This window comes from Diceros bicornis, chromosome 38 (assembly GCF_020826845.1).
Source record: "Diceros bicornis minor isolate mBicDic1 chromosome 38, mDicBic1.mat.cur, whole genome shotgun sequence".
Classification (NCBI taxonomy): domain Eukaryota; kingdom Metazoa; phylum Chordata; class Mammalia; order Perissodactyla; family Rhinocerotidae; genus Diceros; species Diceros bicornis.
The window spans coordinates 6916099-6933200 of record NC_080777.1 but is presented as its reverse complement, the minus strand read 5'-3'; the positions used below and the strand labels follow the sequence as shown (position 1 = coordinate 6933200).

The following is a 17102-nucleotide window of genomic DNA, read 5'->3' as shown; positions in this document are numbered from 1 at the left end:
CTGCTTAAAAGAGAAGCACCTAAACATAAAGACACAGAAAGGTTAAAAGTAAAGGGATGGAAAAGCTACACCAAGTAGATATTAAATGAAAGTTAAGGTAGCTATATTAAAACCAGTCAAAATAGATTCTAAAGCCAAAATGATTACGATTTTTAAAAATTCATTAACATAATTGTAAAAGAAAACATCCTGAAATAGGAACTCTGAATAATATGTACCTAACAACACAGCTACAAAAAGAGCTGTGAAAACACTGATGATTACAAGGAAAAATTAAATTCAACACCATAATAAGGATTTTTAAATAACAGATAATAAATCAGAAAGAAATAAAACTAGTAAGAATACAAAAAATCTAAACAACAAAGTTAACAACTTTAACCTTATGGACATATATAGAAACCTGCACCCAAAAGTTAGAACAACATGTATTCTTTTCAAATACGTAACACTTACAAAAACTGGCCTGTTAAAAAACTGAAAAGCAATTCTTGACAAATGCCAAAAAACTGATATCAAATAGACCTATTCTCTAGTAAAATAAACTAGAAATAAATAACCAAATAAAGAATATAATACTACAGATATTAAAAGGCACACATCTAAATAATTAATGGTCCACAGAAGAGTTCTAACTAAAGTTGGGAAATATTTAGAACTGAAAAATAGTAAAATGCTCTGTATCAAAACTTATGAAGGAAAAGAAAAACATAAATAAACAACATTAGAAATGAAAAAAGGACAAAACTACACATGTAACAGAAATTTTAAAACTAAGAAAAGAGCAATCTGAACAACTTTATACCAATAAAATTGAAAACTGAGAGAAAATGGACGATTTTCATAGAAAAAAATACAACTTACCAAAACTGACTCAGGAGGAAACAGAAAACCAAAGAGACCTATAACCATTAAAAAATTTGAATCAATACTATAAAATCTACCTGGAAAACAAAGAGAAGAAAACAAAACCTCACCAGGGCAACGGTGACTTAACAGTGAGTTCTACCAATTATATAAAGAAACAGATATAAGATAACCCCTATATTATATAAACTGATCTAGAGCCAAAATGGGTAAGGGGACGGGATATGGCTCCCCTGTGCATTTTCTGAGGCTAAAATAACCCAAACACAAAAATCAGACAAGAACAATTTGAGAAGGAAAATTACACTGCAATCTCAGATATGATCACTCTCAGGCGTGAATCTCAGGTAACAATCCAATATAAATATTAGCAAAGTCAAGCTAGCAATTAGTTCAAATATATCAATGCAACTTCATGATAAAGTTATGTTTATCCAAAGACTGGATGATTTAACACTGCACAACCTATGTCATTCATCAGATTAACAGATTAAAGGAAAAATACCCTAATATCTCAATGGATGCAGAAAAATCATTTGATAACAACAATGACGACCACAACAACAAACTCTTGGTAATCAGAAATAGAAATTTCCTTAATCTGATAAACAATATATACCAAAAGCTTACAGCAAACATCATACTTAATTTGAAACTATAGAGTAAATATCATTCAAGTCAGGAACAAGACAAAGAAGCTCCTTATTACCACACCTATATGATATTGTACTGAAGGTCACTGACTGCATGATAAGAGAAAAAACCAACAGAATATGTAAGGATTGGAAAAGACAAAACCCAGACCTGGTCGTTATTTGTGAATTATATGATCGTCTATATAGAAAACCTAGAAGAATCTACAAATTATTTTGAACTAATAAAAAAAATTTAGCCAGCTTGGTAGTTTCAAGATTAACAAAAATTGATTTACAAAAATCAATTGTGGTCCTAAAGAACAGCAACAGGCTATTAAACTGCAAATTTTAAAAAGTTATTTATAACAGCAAAAAACAAAAAATCCAGAAGGTGCCTAGGAACAAATCTAACTTATAAATAAAGGTAATGGATTTATAATGAATACCACTATAAAATTTCATAACAGACATAAAAGAAAACCTAAAACTACAGAGAAAGACATCATACTCATGGATGGGAGGATTCCATGTTGTAGATATAAATTTCCCGAAAATTAATCTCTAAATGCAATGCAGTTCTATGAGCTTGTGTTTGTGAAGGGGTGTTTGTATGTGTGTCTATGTATATATATAAACCAACAATATAATCCTAACAACCATATGGAAAAACAAATGGCCAAGAGCAGCCAAGACAATTTTAGAGGAAGAAAAAGAATTACAGCGGGACACCCCCTCACAGAAACTGACTTCTTATAGAGGTATAGTGATTAAGGTGGTATAGCTTTAACTCATATGTGAGAGCCAAAAAGCAAGCTGAAACTTGATTTGGAAAGTCACAAAATTTGGGAAAGGTTAAAATTGAGGCAGCCGTCCAGATAATAAATAATGACCTATACAAAGTTATATTATCATAACATTTCAGAACACTGAGCATAAACAAAACATCCTAAAAACTTCCAGAGAAACAGGAAAAGGTTATAGTAGAAGGATTGAGAATTAGAATGGCACCAGATGTCTCAACAGTAAATTAGAAAACAATGCAATGCCTTCTAAATTCTAAGAGAAAAATAATTCCAAATCTATAATACTATGTCCAGACAAACTATCAATCAAGTAGGAGGATAGAAATGAAGGCATTTTTCAGACATGCAAGATTATGGAATATTTACTTCCAGTGGAACTTCTCTCAGGCAACTACCACCAAACGAGGACAAAGACAGACACGGGATCCAGGAAACAGAGGATCCAATATTAGAGAGCAACACAGTGAATTCCAAGATGAGGAAAGGTAGTCCTAGGATGATAATTCTGCAGTAGGCCTACAGAACATTCAAGATTAGAATGGGAGAATTCAAGACTCCAGTGAAGATATCTCCAAAGGATAAAAGGGAACCACTAAGTTATTTAATGTCTCTGAGAGGGAAAGAAATTGCTAAATTAGTTAATGTGTGGTGGAGAGTTTGGGGATACATTGGTGAATTACACAGAAAACTAAGCAAAGCAAAGTGGTCACTTACTTTAGTGAGAAGAAAAAGTTGTTCAAGAAAAGAAATGTAATTAAAATAAACTGCATGCACAGCTACGAATAAGTTTCGTATAATCATAAAAAAATTGAATAGGATTTAATGAAAGATTATGTATTAATTACAACGGGGAGATAGGAAGTATATGGGTTGGGTGAGATGTGGGTAAGAAATCTGAATTCTCATCTTCCATGGTAGAAAATTAATAGATAATACCTAAAAATAAATAATCATTAAGAGACTATAACACAAATATGATAATAAGAAATATGTAAGTAAATGAAACAACAGAAGAGCCAAAAGATAAGTGTCTGCCTCTAGTAAAAGAGATTTGGCTGTGGGAAGAACTAGGATAAAGGAATGCTGTTTTTTGTGATAAGTCTTCCTAAAATAGTTATAGATCACTTTGATAAAAAATAAAAATAAAATGGAAATAAAACAAATAAAAAGAGGTTTCTTCATTATAATTTTGTAAATGGAGGACCAACATGCTATTATGTCCAGGAAAATTATTTTAGGATCATCAATAAAGAAGACATCAACTAAGAAGACACACAATGATTTCAGGAATACATTTGATCAGGGGAAACTTATACACACAGAAATAGTACTCAGTGCATTCTGGAACGCATGGGGATCTGGAAGGCCGGACATCAGACTTCAGGAGAGAAGCCTCAGCTTTGAGTCTAAGGGGCTTATAACATGCAGGTCTGGGGAAACACAAGCTCTTACCGTGGAATTCTTTTTCAGTGTAGCTATCTCCTCTCTGGAACTGTGGCCCACAACTTTGATGCCACGGCCTCCCTGACTTTAATCTGTGTTTTCTCAACTCAGGAAGACCGCCATGCTCTTTCTCCCTTCTCATGTCATACCTGGCATTATCCACTTCCCACTTTATACTTCACACACATGCAGCTATCCTGGAGCAACATAATTCCATATACCCATCTTACATTGTTTGTGTGACTGTTGACATATTTTTTACTCCTACATACGTCACAAACTCCACATCACAATGTTATTCTTTTTGCTTTTAACAGTCAGAGGCCTTTCATGTAAATTTTAAAATAAAGATAATATAGCCTTTTTCTTTATCCTACAGATCTTATTTATCACATCTGATATTCTTTATCCTATAGTTCTAAGTAACCAAATGGTATCATTTCTTTTGGCCTGAAGGACATTCTATAGCATCCAGACCTGTGGAGATTAATCTCTCTTCTTTCATTTATCTGAAAATGGCTTTAATTCACCTTAGTTTTTGAAGGATATTTTTGCTTGATATAGAATTCCTTGTTTACAGATTGTTTTTCTTTCAGCACTTAAAAGATACTATTCCATGATTTCTGATGACAAGTCAGTGGTTATTCTTACCATTTTTCCACAGTATGCAATGCATTTTTTCTTCTGGATGCTTTCAATTTTTTTCTTTCTCTTTAATTTTCAGCAGTTTAATTGTGATGAGGCCAGGTGTGGCTCCTTTTATAACCTTGAAATATGCTAAGATTCTTAGATCTGTGTTTTTCATCACATTTGGCAAGTTTGAGCCATCAATTCTACAAATTTTACTGCTCCTCCCTCTTCTCCTTCTAAGATTCCAATCATATGAATCCCTGAGCCTGTATTTATTTTGCTTCAATCTTTCTCTCTCTGTTCTTCAGACTGGATAATCTCTATTGATCTGTCTTCAAATTCACTGGCTCTTCCTTCTCTCATCTCTAACCCACTGTTAACCTCCTCCTGTGAATTTCTTATTTCTATTACTGTACTTTTCAAGTTCTAAAAGGTCCATTTGATTTATTTTTCTGCTGAGATTTCTTATCTGTGCAATCTGTAAAACTATATTTTCTTTTGATTCTTTAAACATATTTATGATAGTTTCATTAAGTTTCTGCTAAGTCCAATGTCTGTGCTACCCAGGTTTCTATTGACTACTTTTATTTTTTAACTCTGTATTACAATCCCTACCCAACCCCTCATTTTTGTTTAGTCTTGTGATTTCTGACTGAATGCTGGTCATTGTCAATAAGCCATTGTAGAGAGTATGGATTCTGTTATCTTCCTCCAAAGAATACTAATTCTTATTTAAGCAGATTAAAAAAAATACTCACTGATCTCCTTGAATATGGGTTGGCTTACAATTACATTCTTTGAGGGCAGATTTATAAAAAGTCTAAGATTCATCTAGAGTCCCTTAATTTGGAGGACCACTTTCAAACTCTGTGGATCTTATAAGGACTTGGATTTAGGCTGTTAGGTTTAGAGTAAGTCTTATATGTTACAAAGGTGTTAACTGTCTCTACAGGGCTGAAATTCCAATGTACCCCAGCACTGTTTCTCCTCCAGCACTGCTTGATTTCCAGTAATCTGTTGGATTTTCAAATGGGTAGCATCTACTACTTGGTAAGTCTCATATGGTCTTATACTGCAATGTGTACAGCCCCACCTTCATGAGATTCCCCCATACGGATACTTTAGGCCCTGTCTCTGCACAGCTCCTTACTCCCCAATGTCAAGCCCTACAGATTCCAGCTGCCTCAGCTAACGCAGCTCTGATCTTTCCTCCTCAGCTCTGTATGACTGCTATCCTCTGCTCTAACTCTAGTTTTTTGCACTGTCCCAATCCTGGGAAATTGTGAGGCACACCTCATGAATTCATTTCTCTCAGAGAAAACAGTCTTGTGCTGCCTGCTGTCCACTGCCTGAAAACAGTTGTCTCAAATATTGTGTCCAGTTTTATAGCTGCTTATAGTGAGAGGACAATTTGGTACCAATTACTCCCTCTATCATGGCCAGGCAGAAGTGAGATAATCTCTTTTTTAAAAGTTATCTCCTTAGCATAAATTTTCAGAAGTCAAATTACTGGTCTAGAATAATGTGACATTTTTGAGGTCTTTGGAATGTATTATACTAAACTGTTCTCCAAAAATGTTTCTGCCAATTAAAATGATGTATATTTGGACCTCTGCTATACAGCCACGAAACTGAAGTCAAAACAAAACAAAAACAGAATAAAATTGGAGCATATAAACTTTTAACTAAGTGAAAAAAAACAATTGAGGGGCCTATGGTTAGCAGAACTAAAGCAAATGGTAATATAAAACTGAATCAACCTAGAGAACTTTCTGATAAAATCTGAACACTGTCCCTCAGGAAAACTAGACAACTAGGAAAGAAAGATAAAAAAAATAAAAGTGAAGAAGGAGTCACATTTTCTTTTTCCATGTGCGATTTATTTTCTTCATCCCTCTGGAACTGTGAAAATATCTCAAGCACAATAATAAACAGTTCAGCTAAAGAAGCAACAAACAAGGGTCTCATAAAAAGCATACTGTATCAATCTTAAGATCATTAATATCAACAACTGAAAATGGCATATGACTTTATAGACAAGCCCTATTATAAATAAGTATGCCTAAATGCCTTTGTGTAAGGAGGTGGAGCATAGAAAGATGGATGGATGGATAGATAATATAAATAGATGGTTTCCAAAAAATAAAGACAGGTAGCAAAGGAAATGTCTGTGGGTAAAATAATTTAAGATTTATCTTTATTTACCGTTCCATCTTCCATCAGCTTCAGACAAGAACCAAAATCTGCTAACCGAATATGTCCATTCATATCCATCAATATATTGTCAGGTTTGATATCCCTGAAAAAATAGACACATTCAATTTTTAGTTGGGAAAAATAAATATAATCAGTTACTTGGTGAGATAACCTTTTTGTCTGAAAATAACTTCTTTTAATATTAATACTCTAAGAATATCTATCTGACTACTTTATGGGTTCAAATCCTGGTTTTCATTCAAATTAAAACTTTCTTAAACACATGCAATTTCAGTGTTCCCCTAGAGATAAAAAGTACTGTGGTAATTCTCATTCACATTAAATTAATTTTACCCTCCTTCCTTTAGATTTGCACAGATTCCAGTGTGACTATGGTAGGCCTACTTTCTGCACACAGAGAAGAGCCATAATCACTTGATACTCACAAAACATACTATCCTCTAACACATGAATTGGACAGGGAAAAATATACTTCCTAGACCCTGAATGTAAATGTAGATAAATAAATTTTCAATTACTGCAGGTCATGACAACACAAAAGAATTGCTTCATAAAGCTGATTTTGGAAAACAACTGAAACAACTACTTAATAATGATCTATATATTATGTAAAGCTACTTACAGATATTAAATCAAAGGCTTTTAAGATATCCAAATCTAATTAAAACAAACTAAATCATACCAGTTTTTGTATTTGTCTTTATATTTGAATACTGAAAAGTGTTACAAGCCTTGGGAAAATCATACACAAAATGATTTTGTACAGAAGACTCAGTAATGTAGTTTCTAATCACACTCTAAAGATTGTAATTGTGAAAAACTAACAGATTAGACCCTCTGAATTTACTCTTTTAGAGGAAGAAAAATAATCTTCTATGGACATTATATACGTAAAAAAAATTCTATTGCCACATGGTTAATGGGAGTATGGTCGGGTCATTAAACCTAAATGATGCCACTTAAGGTCTCTATGCCTCAGTTTTCCCACCTGTAATATGGGGATCATATTAGCACTACCTTGATGGCTGAAGTAACTTCTATGAATGCGTTGTACATCACAGGTTGGCAAATTATGACCCATGGGCCAAATCCAGCCCACTGCTGGTTTTTGTAAAGTTTTATTAGCACACAGCCACACCCATTAATTTAAGTATTATCTATGGCAGCTTTACCACTACAATGGCAGAGCTGAGTAGTTCTGATAGGGACTATGGTCTTCAAAGCCTAAAATATTTCCTACCTGGCCCTTTACAGGAAAAGTTTGCCAACCCCTGTTGTAGACGACAGATGATTGCTTAACAGAGACAGGCAGATAGATAGACTGAAAGCAACAACCTGTATAGGAAATTGGCTTCATAATCCTCAACATTTGAATTTATTCTGAACTGTCAGAAAAGCTATATTAAGAAAAGATTTTCTGTTGTTTGATATCATCAAAGAAGTATACTTTAGTGCTGGAAGGAACCTTAGAAATTACCTACACCGTTTTTAGATGAGGAAGAAAATGTATTTTATTCTTTATTAAAAAAATATTAAGCTATATAGTCACTATACATAATTGCTACCGGTATATTTCTCAGATTTTAAAGGAGACCAAAGAAATTACAAAGACAGGATTTTAAAACATCAATAATAATTTTGGCTATCTAAAAAATAGGATATTAAAATTTAATAAGACAAACTATATTTATATATTTCTAACAAATAATAATTAATGAAATGGACAATATTTAACAAGACATTAGAGATAGTACTGACAAGCCCTAAGTATCCCATTACCATTCCTGATATTACCCCTCTCTCCACTCCTCTGAGGTGAGCAATCACCATCCTGAATTGGGTGTTTACCACATCCATGCATATTTTATATGATTAGTACATATATATGCAACCATAAGACTACGTAAAGCATTTTTCTGAAAGTCTTTGAACTTTATAATTGATAAGAAACTGTGCGTAGCCTTTTGCAACTTGATTTTATTCTAATAGTACATTTCTAAAATTTACCCATGTTGATCCATATTGCTCTAGTTCATTAATTTTAATTGCTTCGTGGAATACTTTCATATACCAAATTTACTTATCAATTCTCCTGATTATGGAATTTAGATTGTTTCCAACCATTTTAGATTGCTTTAGATTTTTATTTTGCTACTACACAAAAATCTACGATGAATATTTTTATAAATGTCTCCTAGTGCTCATATGTGAACATTTCTCCAGGCTATGTATCCAGGATTGGAATTGCTACCATGCAAGACATGTGCATCTTCCACTTTACTAGCATGATTACTAGTCAAGTTATGAATCTTTTTTATATTATCAGTGGTCATCTTAGATTCCTCTTCTGTAAAACGCCAGTTAATACCCTTGTCATTTTTTTATACCATGTGGGTGTTGTTTGCTTTTTGGGTTTTGGTTAATCTTCAGGAATTCTGTTTACTCAAACTTAGTTACATGTGTTACAAATCTCTTCTCCCAGCAGGTGGGCTTGCTTTTCCATGTTGTTTATAGTATTTTTCTTATTTGTAAAAAAGTATTTAATACTAATGTGGCCTAACAATTTATAATTTGTGTTTTTTGTCTTTTTTCAGCTTTATTAATGTATAATTGACAAATAAAACTGTAATATATTTAAAGTGTACATCATGATTTGATATACATATACATTGTGAAAAAATTCCCACCAAGTTAATTAACACATCACCTCACATATTTGCCTTTTTTTTTTGAGAACAGTTAAGTTCTACTCTCTTAGAAAATTTCAATTAGACAATACATTATTATCAACTCTAGTCACCATGTTATACATTAGCTCCTCAGATCTAACTCCTCTTATAACTGAAAGTTTGTACCCTTTTACCAACCTCTCCCTATTTCCCCCACCCCTAAGCCCCTGGCAACCACCATTCTACTCATAATTTGTGTTTTTTGTCCTAAGACATCTCCCTTATTTTCTCCTCCCAGAGGTCCTAAGGACAGTGTCCTATATTTTTTTCTATAAATTTTAAGGTTTTATTGTTCATTTCAAGTCTTTAATCTCTCTGGAATTAATTTTTGTGTGTAGTGTGAGATAAAAGTCAATTATATTTCTTTCTGTCCCAATACCATTTATTGAATGACATCGTTTCACCACTGATTTCTAACTCCACCTAGGTCATAAATCAAGTGGATCTGTTTCAGGACTTCCTATGCAATTTCACTGACAAGTCTTTAGAGTGGAAGGGAGCCTACTAGTAATTACTGGGACAACAGGCATAAACTGGAAGTGTCCCAGGCAAACTGACATACTGTATGGTCACTCTATCTACATGCCTATACCTGGACCAATACCACACTGTCTTAATTATGAGAGCTCTATAATGACCTCTCTATACCAGGGACCATGTTTTTAAATTGCCATGGCTCTTCCAGATGAATGCTAGGATTAGCTTAATAAGTTCCATAAACCATATCAAGATTTTGATGGGAATCACAATGATTTTATAATCTGAAGAGAACTGCTATCTTTAGCAGATAAGAAAAATAAGTTCATCTTATCATTGATAAAATATAATACACTGTTAAATTTGATTGTTTTTTATTTAGAACTTTTGCTTTTATATTCATAAGTCATATTGTTCCACATAACATTCTCTTCTTGTACTATCCCTGTCAAGCTTTGTTGTCAAGGTTTCACTATCTTCATAAAGTGAGACAAATGGCTTTTCAAATTTTCTGAAACAATTTATATAGGATTCAATTACTGCTTTCTTAAAAGTAAAAGAGAACTCATCCATAAAAGCATGTGGAGTAAAAGAATGTTCACAGCAGCTATATTTGTAACAGCTCAAAACTGGAAAAAACTCAAATGACTATCAACAGGTGGGAGGATAAACTGTCATATATTTATACAGTGGAAGACTACTCACCAATAAGGAAAGACCTATTGATATATATATATCAAATTAGATGAATCTCAAAAACTTTATGTTGATCAAAAGATATTAAACGAAAAAGAATATATGATGTACGATTCCATTTATAAGATCTAGAACAGGTAAAACTAAGCTGTGGTGACAGAAACCAGAATAACTGGTGACCGGAGGAATAGAGGATGTCAACTGGAAAAGAGCACAAGGAAACTTTCAGGGTGATGGAAACATTCTGCATCTTGACTGGGATGGTGGTTACACAGGTGTACACACTGTGAAAACTCATCACCGCATATATAGTACCTGTGCATTTTACCATGTGTATTTCAATTTTAAAAATAAAGGGGGGGGATAAGAAATACCTAAAAAAATACGAGATTGGAGTCTTATGGAGGGATAACTTTCTGTTACAGATTCACTTTCTTTAAACATTTTTATTTTATTCAGATAATTTCTATTTCTTCTTGATTAAATTACAGTAGTTTCTATTTTTCTAATATCCATTTCATCCACATTTTCACTACTATTGGAATACAGTTATTCACAGTATTCTATTATTTTTAAAATCTACGATACATTCATAGTTCTATTCCTAATATTATTTGTATCTTTTCTTTTATCTTGATAAAAATAACATCTAATGCTTGTTTAGCACTTTCTATTTTCCACACCGTGTTCTAAGTTCTAAGCTCAGTGTTCCAAGTTCTAAGTGTTCTTATGTGCATTACTTATTTAATATTCACAACAACACAGTAAGGTAGGTACAATTATTTTCCCCCTTTACAGATGAGGAAGCTAAGCCGCATAATTAATGCTCAAGGTCACAGAGTAACTGGAGGCAGGATTCAAACCAGGCAGTTTGGCTCCAAACACTGTATTCTTTACTAGGATCAACAGTTTGCTAGGCATTTGTCTCTTTTATTGATCATTTCTAAATAACCATTTTCAGTTAATTGGTCCTCTTCTTATTTTATCTTCTTCTTTCTTTATTTCATCAATTTTAACTTGTTTCATTCTTTTCTTTCTCAGTAAATCAGGTTTACTTTGCTGTTCTTTTCTAGCATTCTAAGTTAGAGCGGCTTAACTCACCTTTTAAAAAAATTCCTTTTTTAATATTTTCATTTAAGGTGAGAGATCTTCTTTTACAAGTTACTGTAGCTGCATCCCACAAGTTCTAATATGCAGTACTTCTATTGTCTTTTTTTCCTAAATACTTTATAATTTCCATTGTGATTTTCCCTCTACCCATGCTTACAGAGAACACATTTCAAAGTTTCAAAACCTATAGACTACATTTTAGTTTTCTTTTGATTTAACTCTATTTATTTAATCATTTGGATGGGTAAAACATTTACTTTGTTGAAAATAAAAAATATAAAAAGGCATACACACATTTGAAAACTTTTCCTCTCACACCTGTCCCTGCATCCACCCAGTTCCTGCACTGCCTAATTATTGTAATTAGTATCTTACCTATCTTTCAGCGTTTTCTTTATGTATATAATACAAGCAAATACAAATATATAATATTAATTTTCACACAAATGGTGTATTATGCATATCAGTTTGCACATTTCTTTCTTCACTTAGAACAAATCTTGAGCCATATCAGAAAGAAAAAGCCTCATCATTCTTCTTAGTATTCTGTTGTATGATTGTGACATAATTTAACTAGTCTGCTGTTGATGAAAACTTGAGTTTTCTCCAATCTTTTCCTTTTATAAATACTACTGATATAAACAACTTTGTACATATACTATTTTCACATATGTGATGTCTTTACGATAAAATTCTAACTGTGGAACTTCTAGTCAAAGATGCATGCATTTGAAACTTGGACAGATACACTCAAATAGCCCTTCATTGTAGTTGAACCAGTCCCCATTTTCCCATGAGCATCAAGTGAGAGTGCCTCCTGCCCTATTGCTTCACATCAGAGTAATCTGTCAAATATTGGGCCTTTTTGTCAACCTTACAGGTGAAAAGTAGTAGTAAAGTGATTATTTAAATTTTCTGTATTATCAGTGAAGCCATCTTCTCATATATTTAGGAACCATTTGTACTCCTGCTTCTGTGAAATGCCCTTTGCCCATTTTTCTACTATACTGTGCTCTTTTTCTTATACATTCCCAGGAATTCTTTATATAATAGGAAGATTGCTCCTCTGTCCATCATACGAGTTGCAAATCTTTTTTTCCCAGTAAATATTTGTCTTTTGATCTTGTTTATGGACTTTTCCTCCCATGCAGTCTTTTTGTGCATGTTGAATTTATGAATGTTTTCTTTTATGGTTTTGTGGATTTTAAGTCATAATTAGAAATACTTTGCCCTCATTGAAATTGTAAAGGAATTCTCCCATGTTTCATTCCATGGGAGCACTTTTAGGTTTTATTTTTTACATTTCAATGTTTAATCCATTTGGAATTTTTCTTGGTATACTGTAAAAGGTATGACCCAATTTTGGTTTTTTCCACATACCATTTATTGAACCTCTGATGTGAGATGCAACCTTCATCACATGTTAATACATATAAGTATTTGGGTATATTATGAGACTTTCAATTCTGTTCCATTAGTTTGTCTTTTCACATCATAGTAATATACTGTTAATTATTAAATACAGATATTTTAATATCTGGTAGGGATAGTCTTCCTCACTATGTGTATATTTCTCAATAAATACATCCCTAAATACTCCATATTTTTAGATATTATACATGGAGTCTTTTCTTCTACTCTATCTTTTTAAAATTATTGATTGTTGCTAAATTATAAATTCCACAAAGACAGGAGTTTTTGCCAGTGTTGTCTACTACTTGATTCCCAGCACCTGGAAAAGAGGCTGACACATAGTAGTATGTAGTAAATATTTACTCAATTAATTAGACTTCAAAAACTATTGATATCATTCATGAACTTTCTTACCATTTGTAGTACTCTTTAGGTTAATTCTCTTTGATTTCCCAGGTATAAAATAATATCATCTGTAAATAATATTATCTATAAATATCTATAAACTTTACTGTTTTTACACTTCTAATTTTTTCTTTTGCCTGATTGTATTGGCTAATATCTCCACTACAATGTAAAATAATATTGGTGACAATGGACATCTTTGTTTTGTCCTGACTTTAGTAATGTTACCTATTAAGCATGATGTTGACTTTTGAGGTAGGAGATACACACACATACAGCATGTTAAGGAAGCATCCATCTATTCCTATTTTATTGAAAAAAGTATTTACTAAATTCAACAACTCTTCTTGATTAAAAACAAATAATTCTAAAATGCACACATTATATGTCTAAAATTTACTAATCAAGAAATATCAGCATTAGATATTAGGATATTAGAGATACGGGGTTAAATAACAGAAAAAGTAACTTAAAGGAGGTGAACGTGGCTGCTGCTGGGGAGCAGGCATAAAAGGTATGGAGGAGGGACTATTTTTCAATACAATCTTTTCAAATACTAGTTGAGTTTTATTTTAACTATACGCAGTATTGTTTGATCAAAATTAATTAAAAACCAAAAATACATGTGTATAATGTCTGAGTCATTTAATACAAGAATATGAAAATGTTTTTACTAAGCCACTATGATCATCTACAGTCAGTAATATTTTTCAGTCAAAACAGTTAATTAACAGATAAACATGATAACTGGTCTCTGCTTGTCCAACAGGGAATACAATTATACATTTCCTGTAATATGTGTCCACTGACTCATTCCACATACTCACCCAGTTTATTCCATGGCTGAAAGGAAACCTCCCTGGTCCTAATATGGTCACTATTCGAGCAGATGGAAGCCCTCCTAATCTTCTGAATTAATAAGACCTCAGGAGGATATGAGCTATTCCTCCTAGCCATCTGTTGAGCGTGAAAATATTTGTTTTATTTTTGTTTTGGGGACCAAGTATAATGCTGACATGAGGCAGAACTGAAAGGATTCATAGGGAGGAGGAAATGATGACTCTTCTATCTAGCTGATGCTAAATATGAACTAAATTAATGGGCACAAAGAAGGCCTAAAACTTATATAAATCCATGCACTTTATCACCTCAAACAACGGGAAACATGTCCCTTCCTCCTTTGTCAACCAAAGACTACAGCTTGACCTTTGGTAGTTTCCTTTTTCCTTCAGGACTGTCCCTCATTTCCATCTAAATCTAATGTCATAGTGGCCAAAAGAAAAATGCCTGGGAGGAAGCACACCAAGTATGATCTGAATGGGCCCTAACATGTACAGGGATGGCCCTGGTTCTTTTGGTACTCAGGTTTTTGAAGTGTGGGCAAAGTGAGACAGAGGCTGCAGATTCAAATTCCCACAGACATCAGAGGAAGTACTGACACATCTGCTGACCAGCATCCATCGTCTGAGTCAAGAATGTTCTCACTGGAGTAGAGGAATGGAAAGAGATCCCAAGTGTAAACTGAGTGGAAGGATGGTTCCACTTACATAACTGACAGTACCCTCAAACCCAAAAGGTTCTTTTCTGTCACCTAGAGGAGCTGGAATCAAGGAAAAGTGGGTGAACATCCATCTATTCTCTCTACAAATAATTTGATCACTGAACCATAGTTTTGGCATCTTAAAGGGCTACTTGTAAGAAGAAAAGGTTTAACAATTGATAAGTATTTGACAAAATCTTTTAAAATAATTAAAGTCATAGTTATAAAGTTATCTATCATTATTACATCTGCCCCAGAAAATGCAAGTCCTTGTTCTTACATTACCACCGAAATGTATTATCAGATTTTAAAAGGAATTTGAGTATTTAAAAGAAGTTGTTAAAAAACTTTTTGGTCTTTCCCTCTCCTATTCATTATGCAGAAAATATTCTCTTTAAGATGACAAGTGACCTTTTACTTCTAGTAGATTTGCAGTAGCGTCTACTGCCAAACCCCGTGGAATCTTTTCAGTTTGAATCCTAAATGATTCCTCTATGACGTCTGACACTGCTCATTAGTCTCCCAACTCTGCCACTTTCTCTTCTATTTATTCTCTCAATGAAAACCGGTTCTTCTCAATCTCCTTTCCTGCTTCCACTTTTTACAGAGGCATACACCCTGTTCCCCTGATGCTGTCCTTGCCCAAGATTCAGTTCTCTGCTCTCTTTTCTACCTCAGCGATCTTCTCCTTGGAGGCATTCGTCTCTTCTTAGATTTCAGGTTAGTTGGTTGCCCTGTGACCTCAGCTCTCTGATGGGTTCAAGAAAAATTATAATTTCTTCACATTTTTTCTTTTAGTGGTTGCTCTAGGAATTAAAGCATGCATCCCTATTTTTCATTGTCCACTTAGAATTAATGTTGAACCACTTCACAAAAAAATGATATGACTGTGTGAATCCAGATCTACCCCCCTCATCCTTTATGCTACAGTTGTTTTATATATGTATATATTACATCTACATTCGTTATAAACCCCACAAGGCAATGTTATAATTTTTGCTTTGAGTAGTCATATGTTTTGTGAAGAAATTAATAAAAGCAAAATTTTATATAATCTTGTATTTATCCAGATATTTACAATTTTTAGTGCCTTGAGTTCTTTTCTGCAGATCCAAGTTTCCATCTGTTATCATTTCCCTTCAACCTGAAGAACATCCCTCAGCATATCTTGGAGTGCAGGTCTGCTCGCAACAAATTCTTTTGTTTTTCTTTTACCTAAAAATGCCTTGTACTTTTATTCTTGAAGGATATTTTCACTGGAAATAGAATTCTTGGTTGACAGTCTTTCTTCTGGTTCCGTATTTTCTGATGAGAATTCATCTGTTAATGGAATCTTTGTTCCCCTGTATGTAAAGTGTCATTTTTCTCTTGCTGCTTCCAAAATTTGCTGTCTTTGGCTTTCAACAATTACACTATAATGAACCTTAGCCTGGCCTTATTCATATTCATCCTCCTTGGGGTATTTATCGAGCATCTCAAATACGTAAATTTATGTCTTTCATCAGATTTGGGAAATACAGGACCATTATTTCTTCAGAGGTTTTTTTGGCCCATTCTCTCTCCTTTCCTTCTGGATCTCAAACTACACGCATATAACACCTTTTGAAATTATCTACAGGTCCCCAAGGTGCTATTATTTTAATCTTTTTCTCTGTGCTCACCTTCAATAATTTCTATTCATTTATCTTCACGTCATTATTCTGTCATTTCCATTAGGCTGTTAAGTATATCCATGGAAATTTTTCATTTCAGATATTATATTTTTAATTTCAAGAATTTCCATTTGATTTTTTTCTTGTTTCTATTTCTCTGTGGAGATTGCCTATCTTTTCAGTTACTGTGCACAGATTTCATTTTCCTTCATTGAGAAAAGTCACACTAGTCACTTGAAAACGCTTGTCTGCTAGTGTCCACGTCTGGGTCATTTCAGAGATGGTCTCAGTTGATTTTATTTTCTCTTAAAAATCAGTTCTGCTTTCCTGTTTCTTTGTACATTGGGTAATTCTGAATTGTACCCTGAACTTGATGAGTGTTAAACTGTTGGGACCCTGGATTCTTTAATTTTTCTCCAATTAGTATTTTTCTGTCTCTTCTTTTATCAGCTGATTTATCACACAAGCTGCAAACTCTGGTTCTT

At 33.4% G+C, this 17102-nt stretch overlaps 1 protein-coding gene across 7 annotated transcripts in view; it reads right to left on the bottom strand.

Annotated features, from left to right (window-relative positions):
• The window catches only part of CDC42BPA (CDC42 binding protein kinase alpha), a 310403-nt gene that overhangs the window by 163499 nt on the left and 129802 nt on the right, over positions 1-17102 (bottom strand). For all 7 annotated transcript variants that reach the window (XM_058533588.1, XM_058533583.1, XM_058533582.1 and 4 more), the window contains exon 6: positions 6584-6677. In XM_058533588.1, the coding sequence (XP_058389571.1) occupies positions 6584-6677 (94 nt within the window). The remainder of the gene's footprint in view (positions 1-6583; positions 6678-17102) is intronic.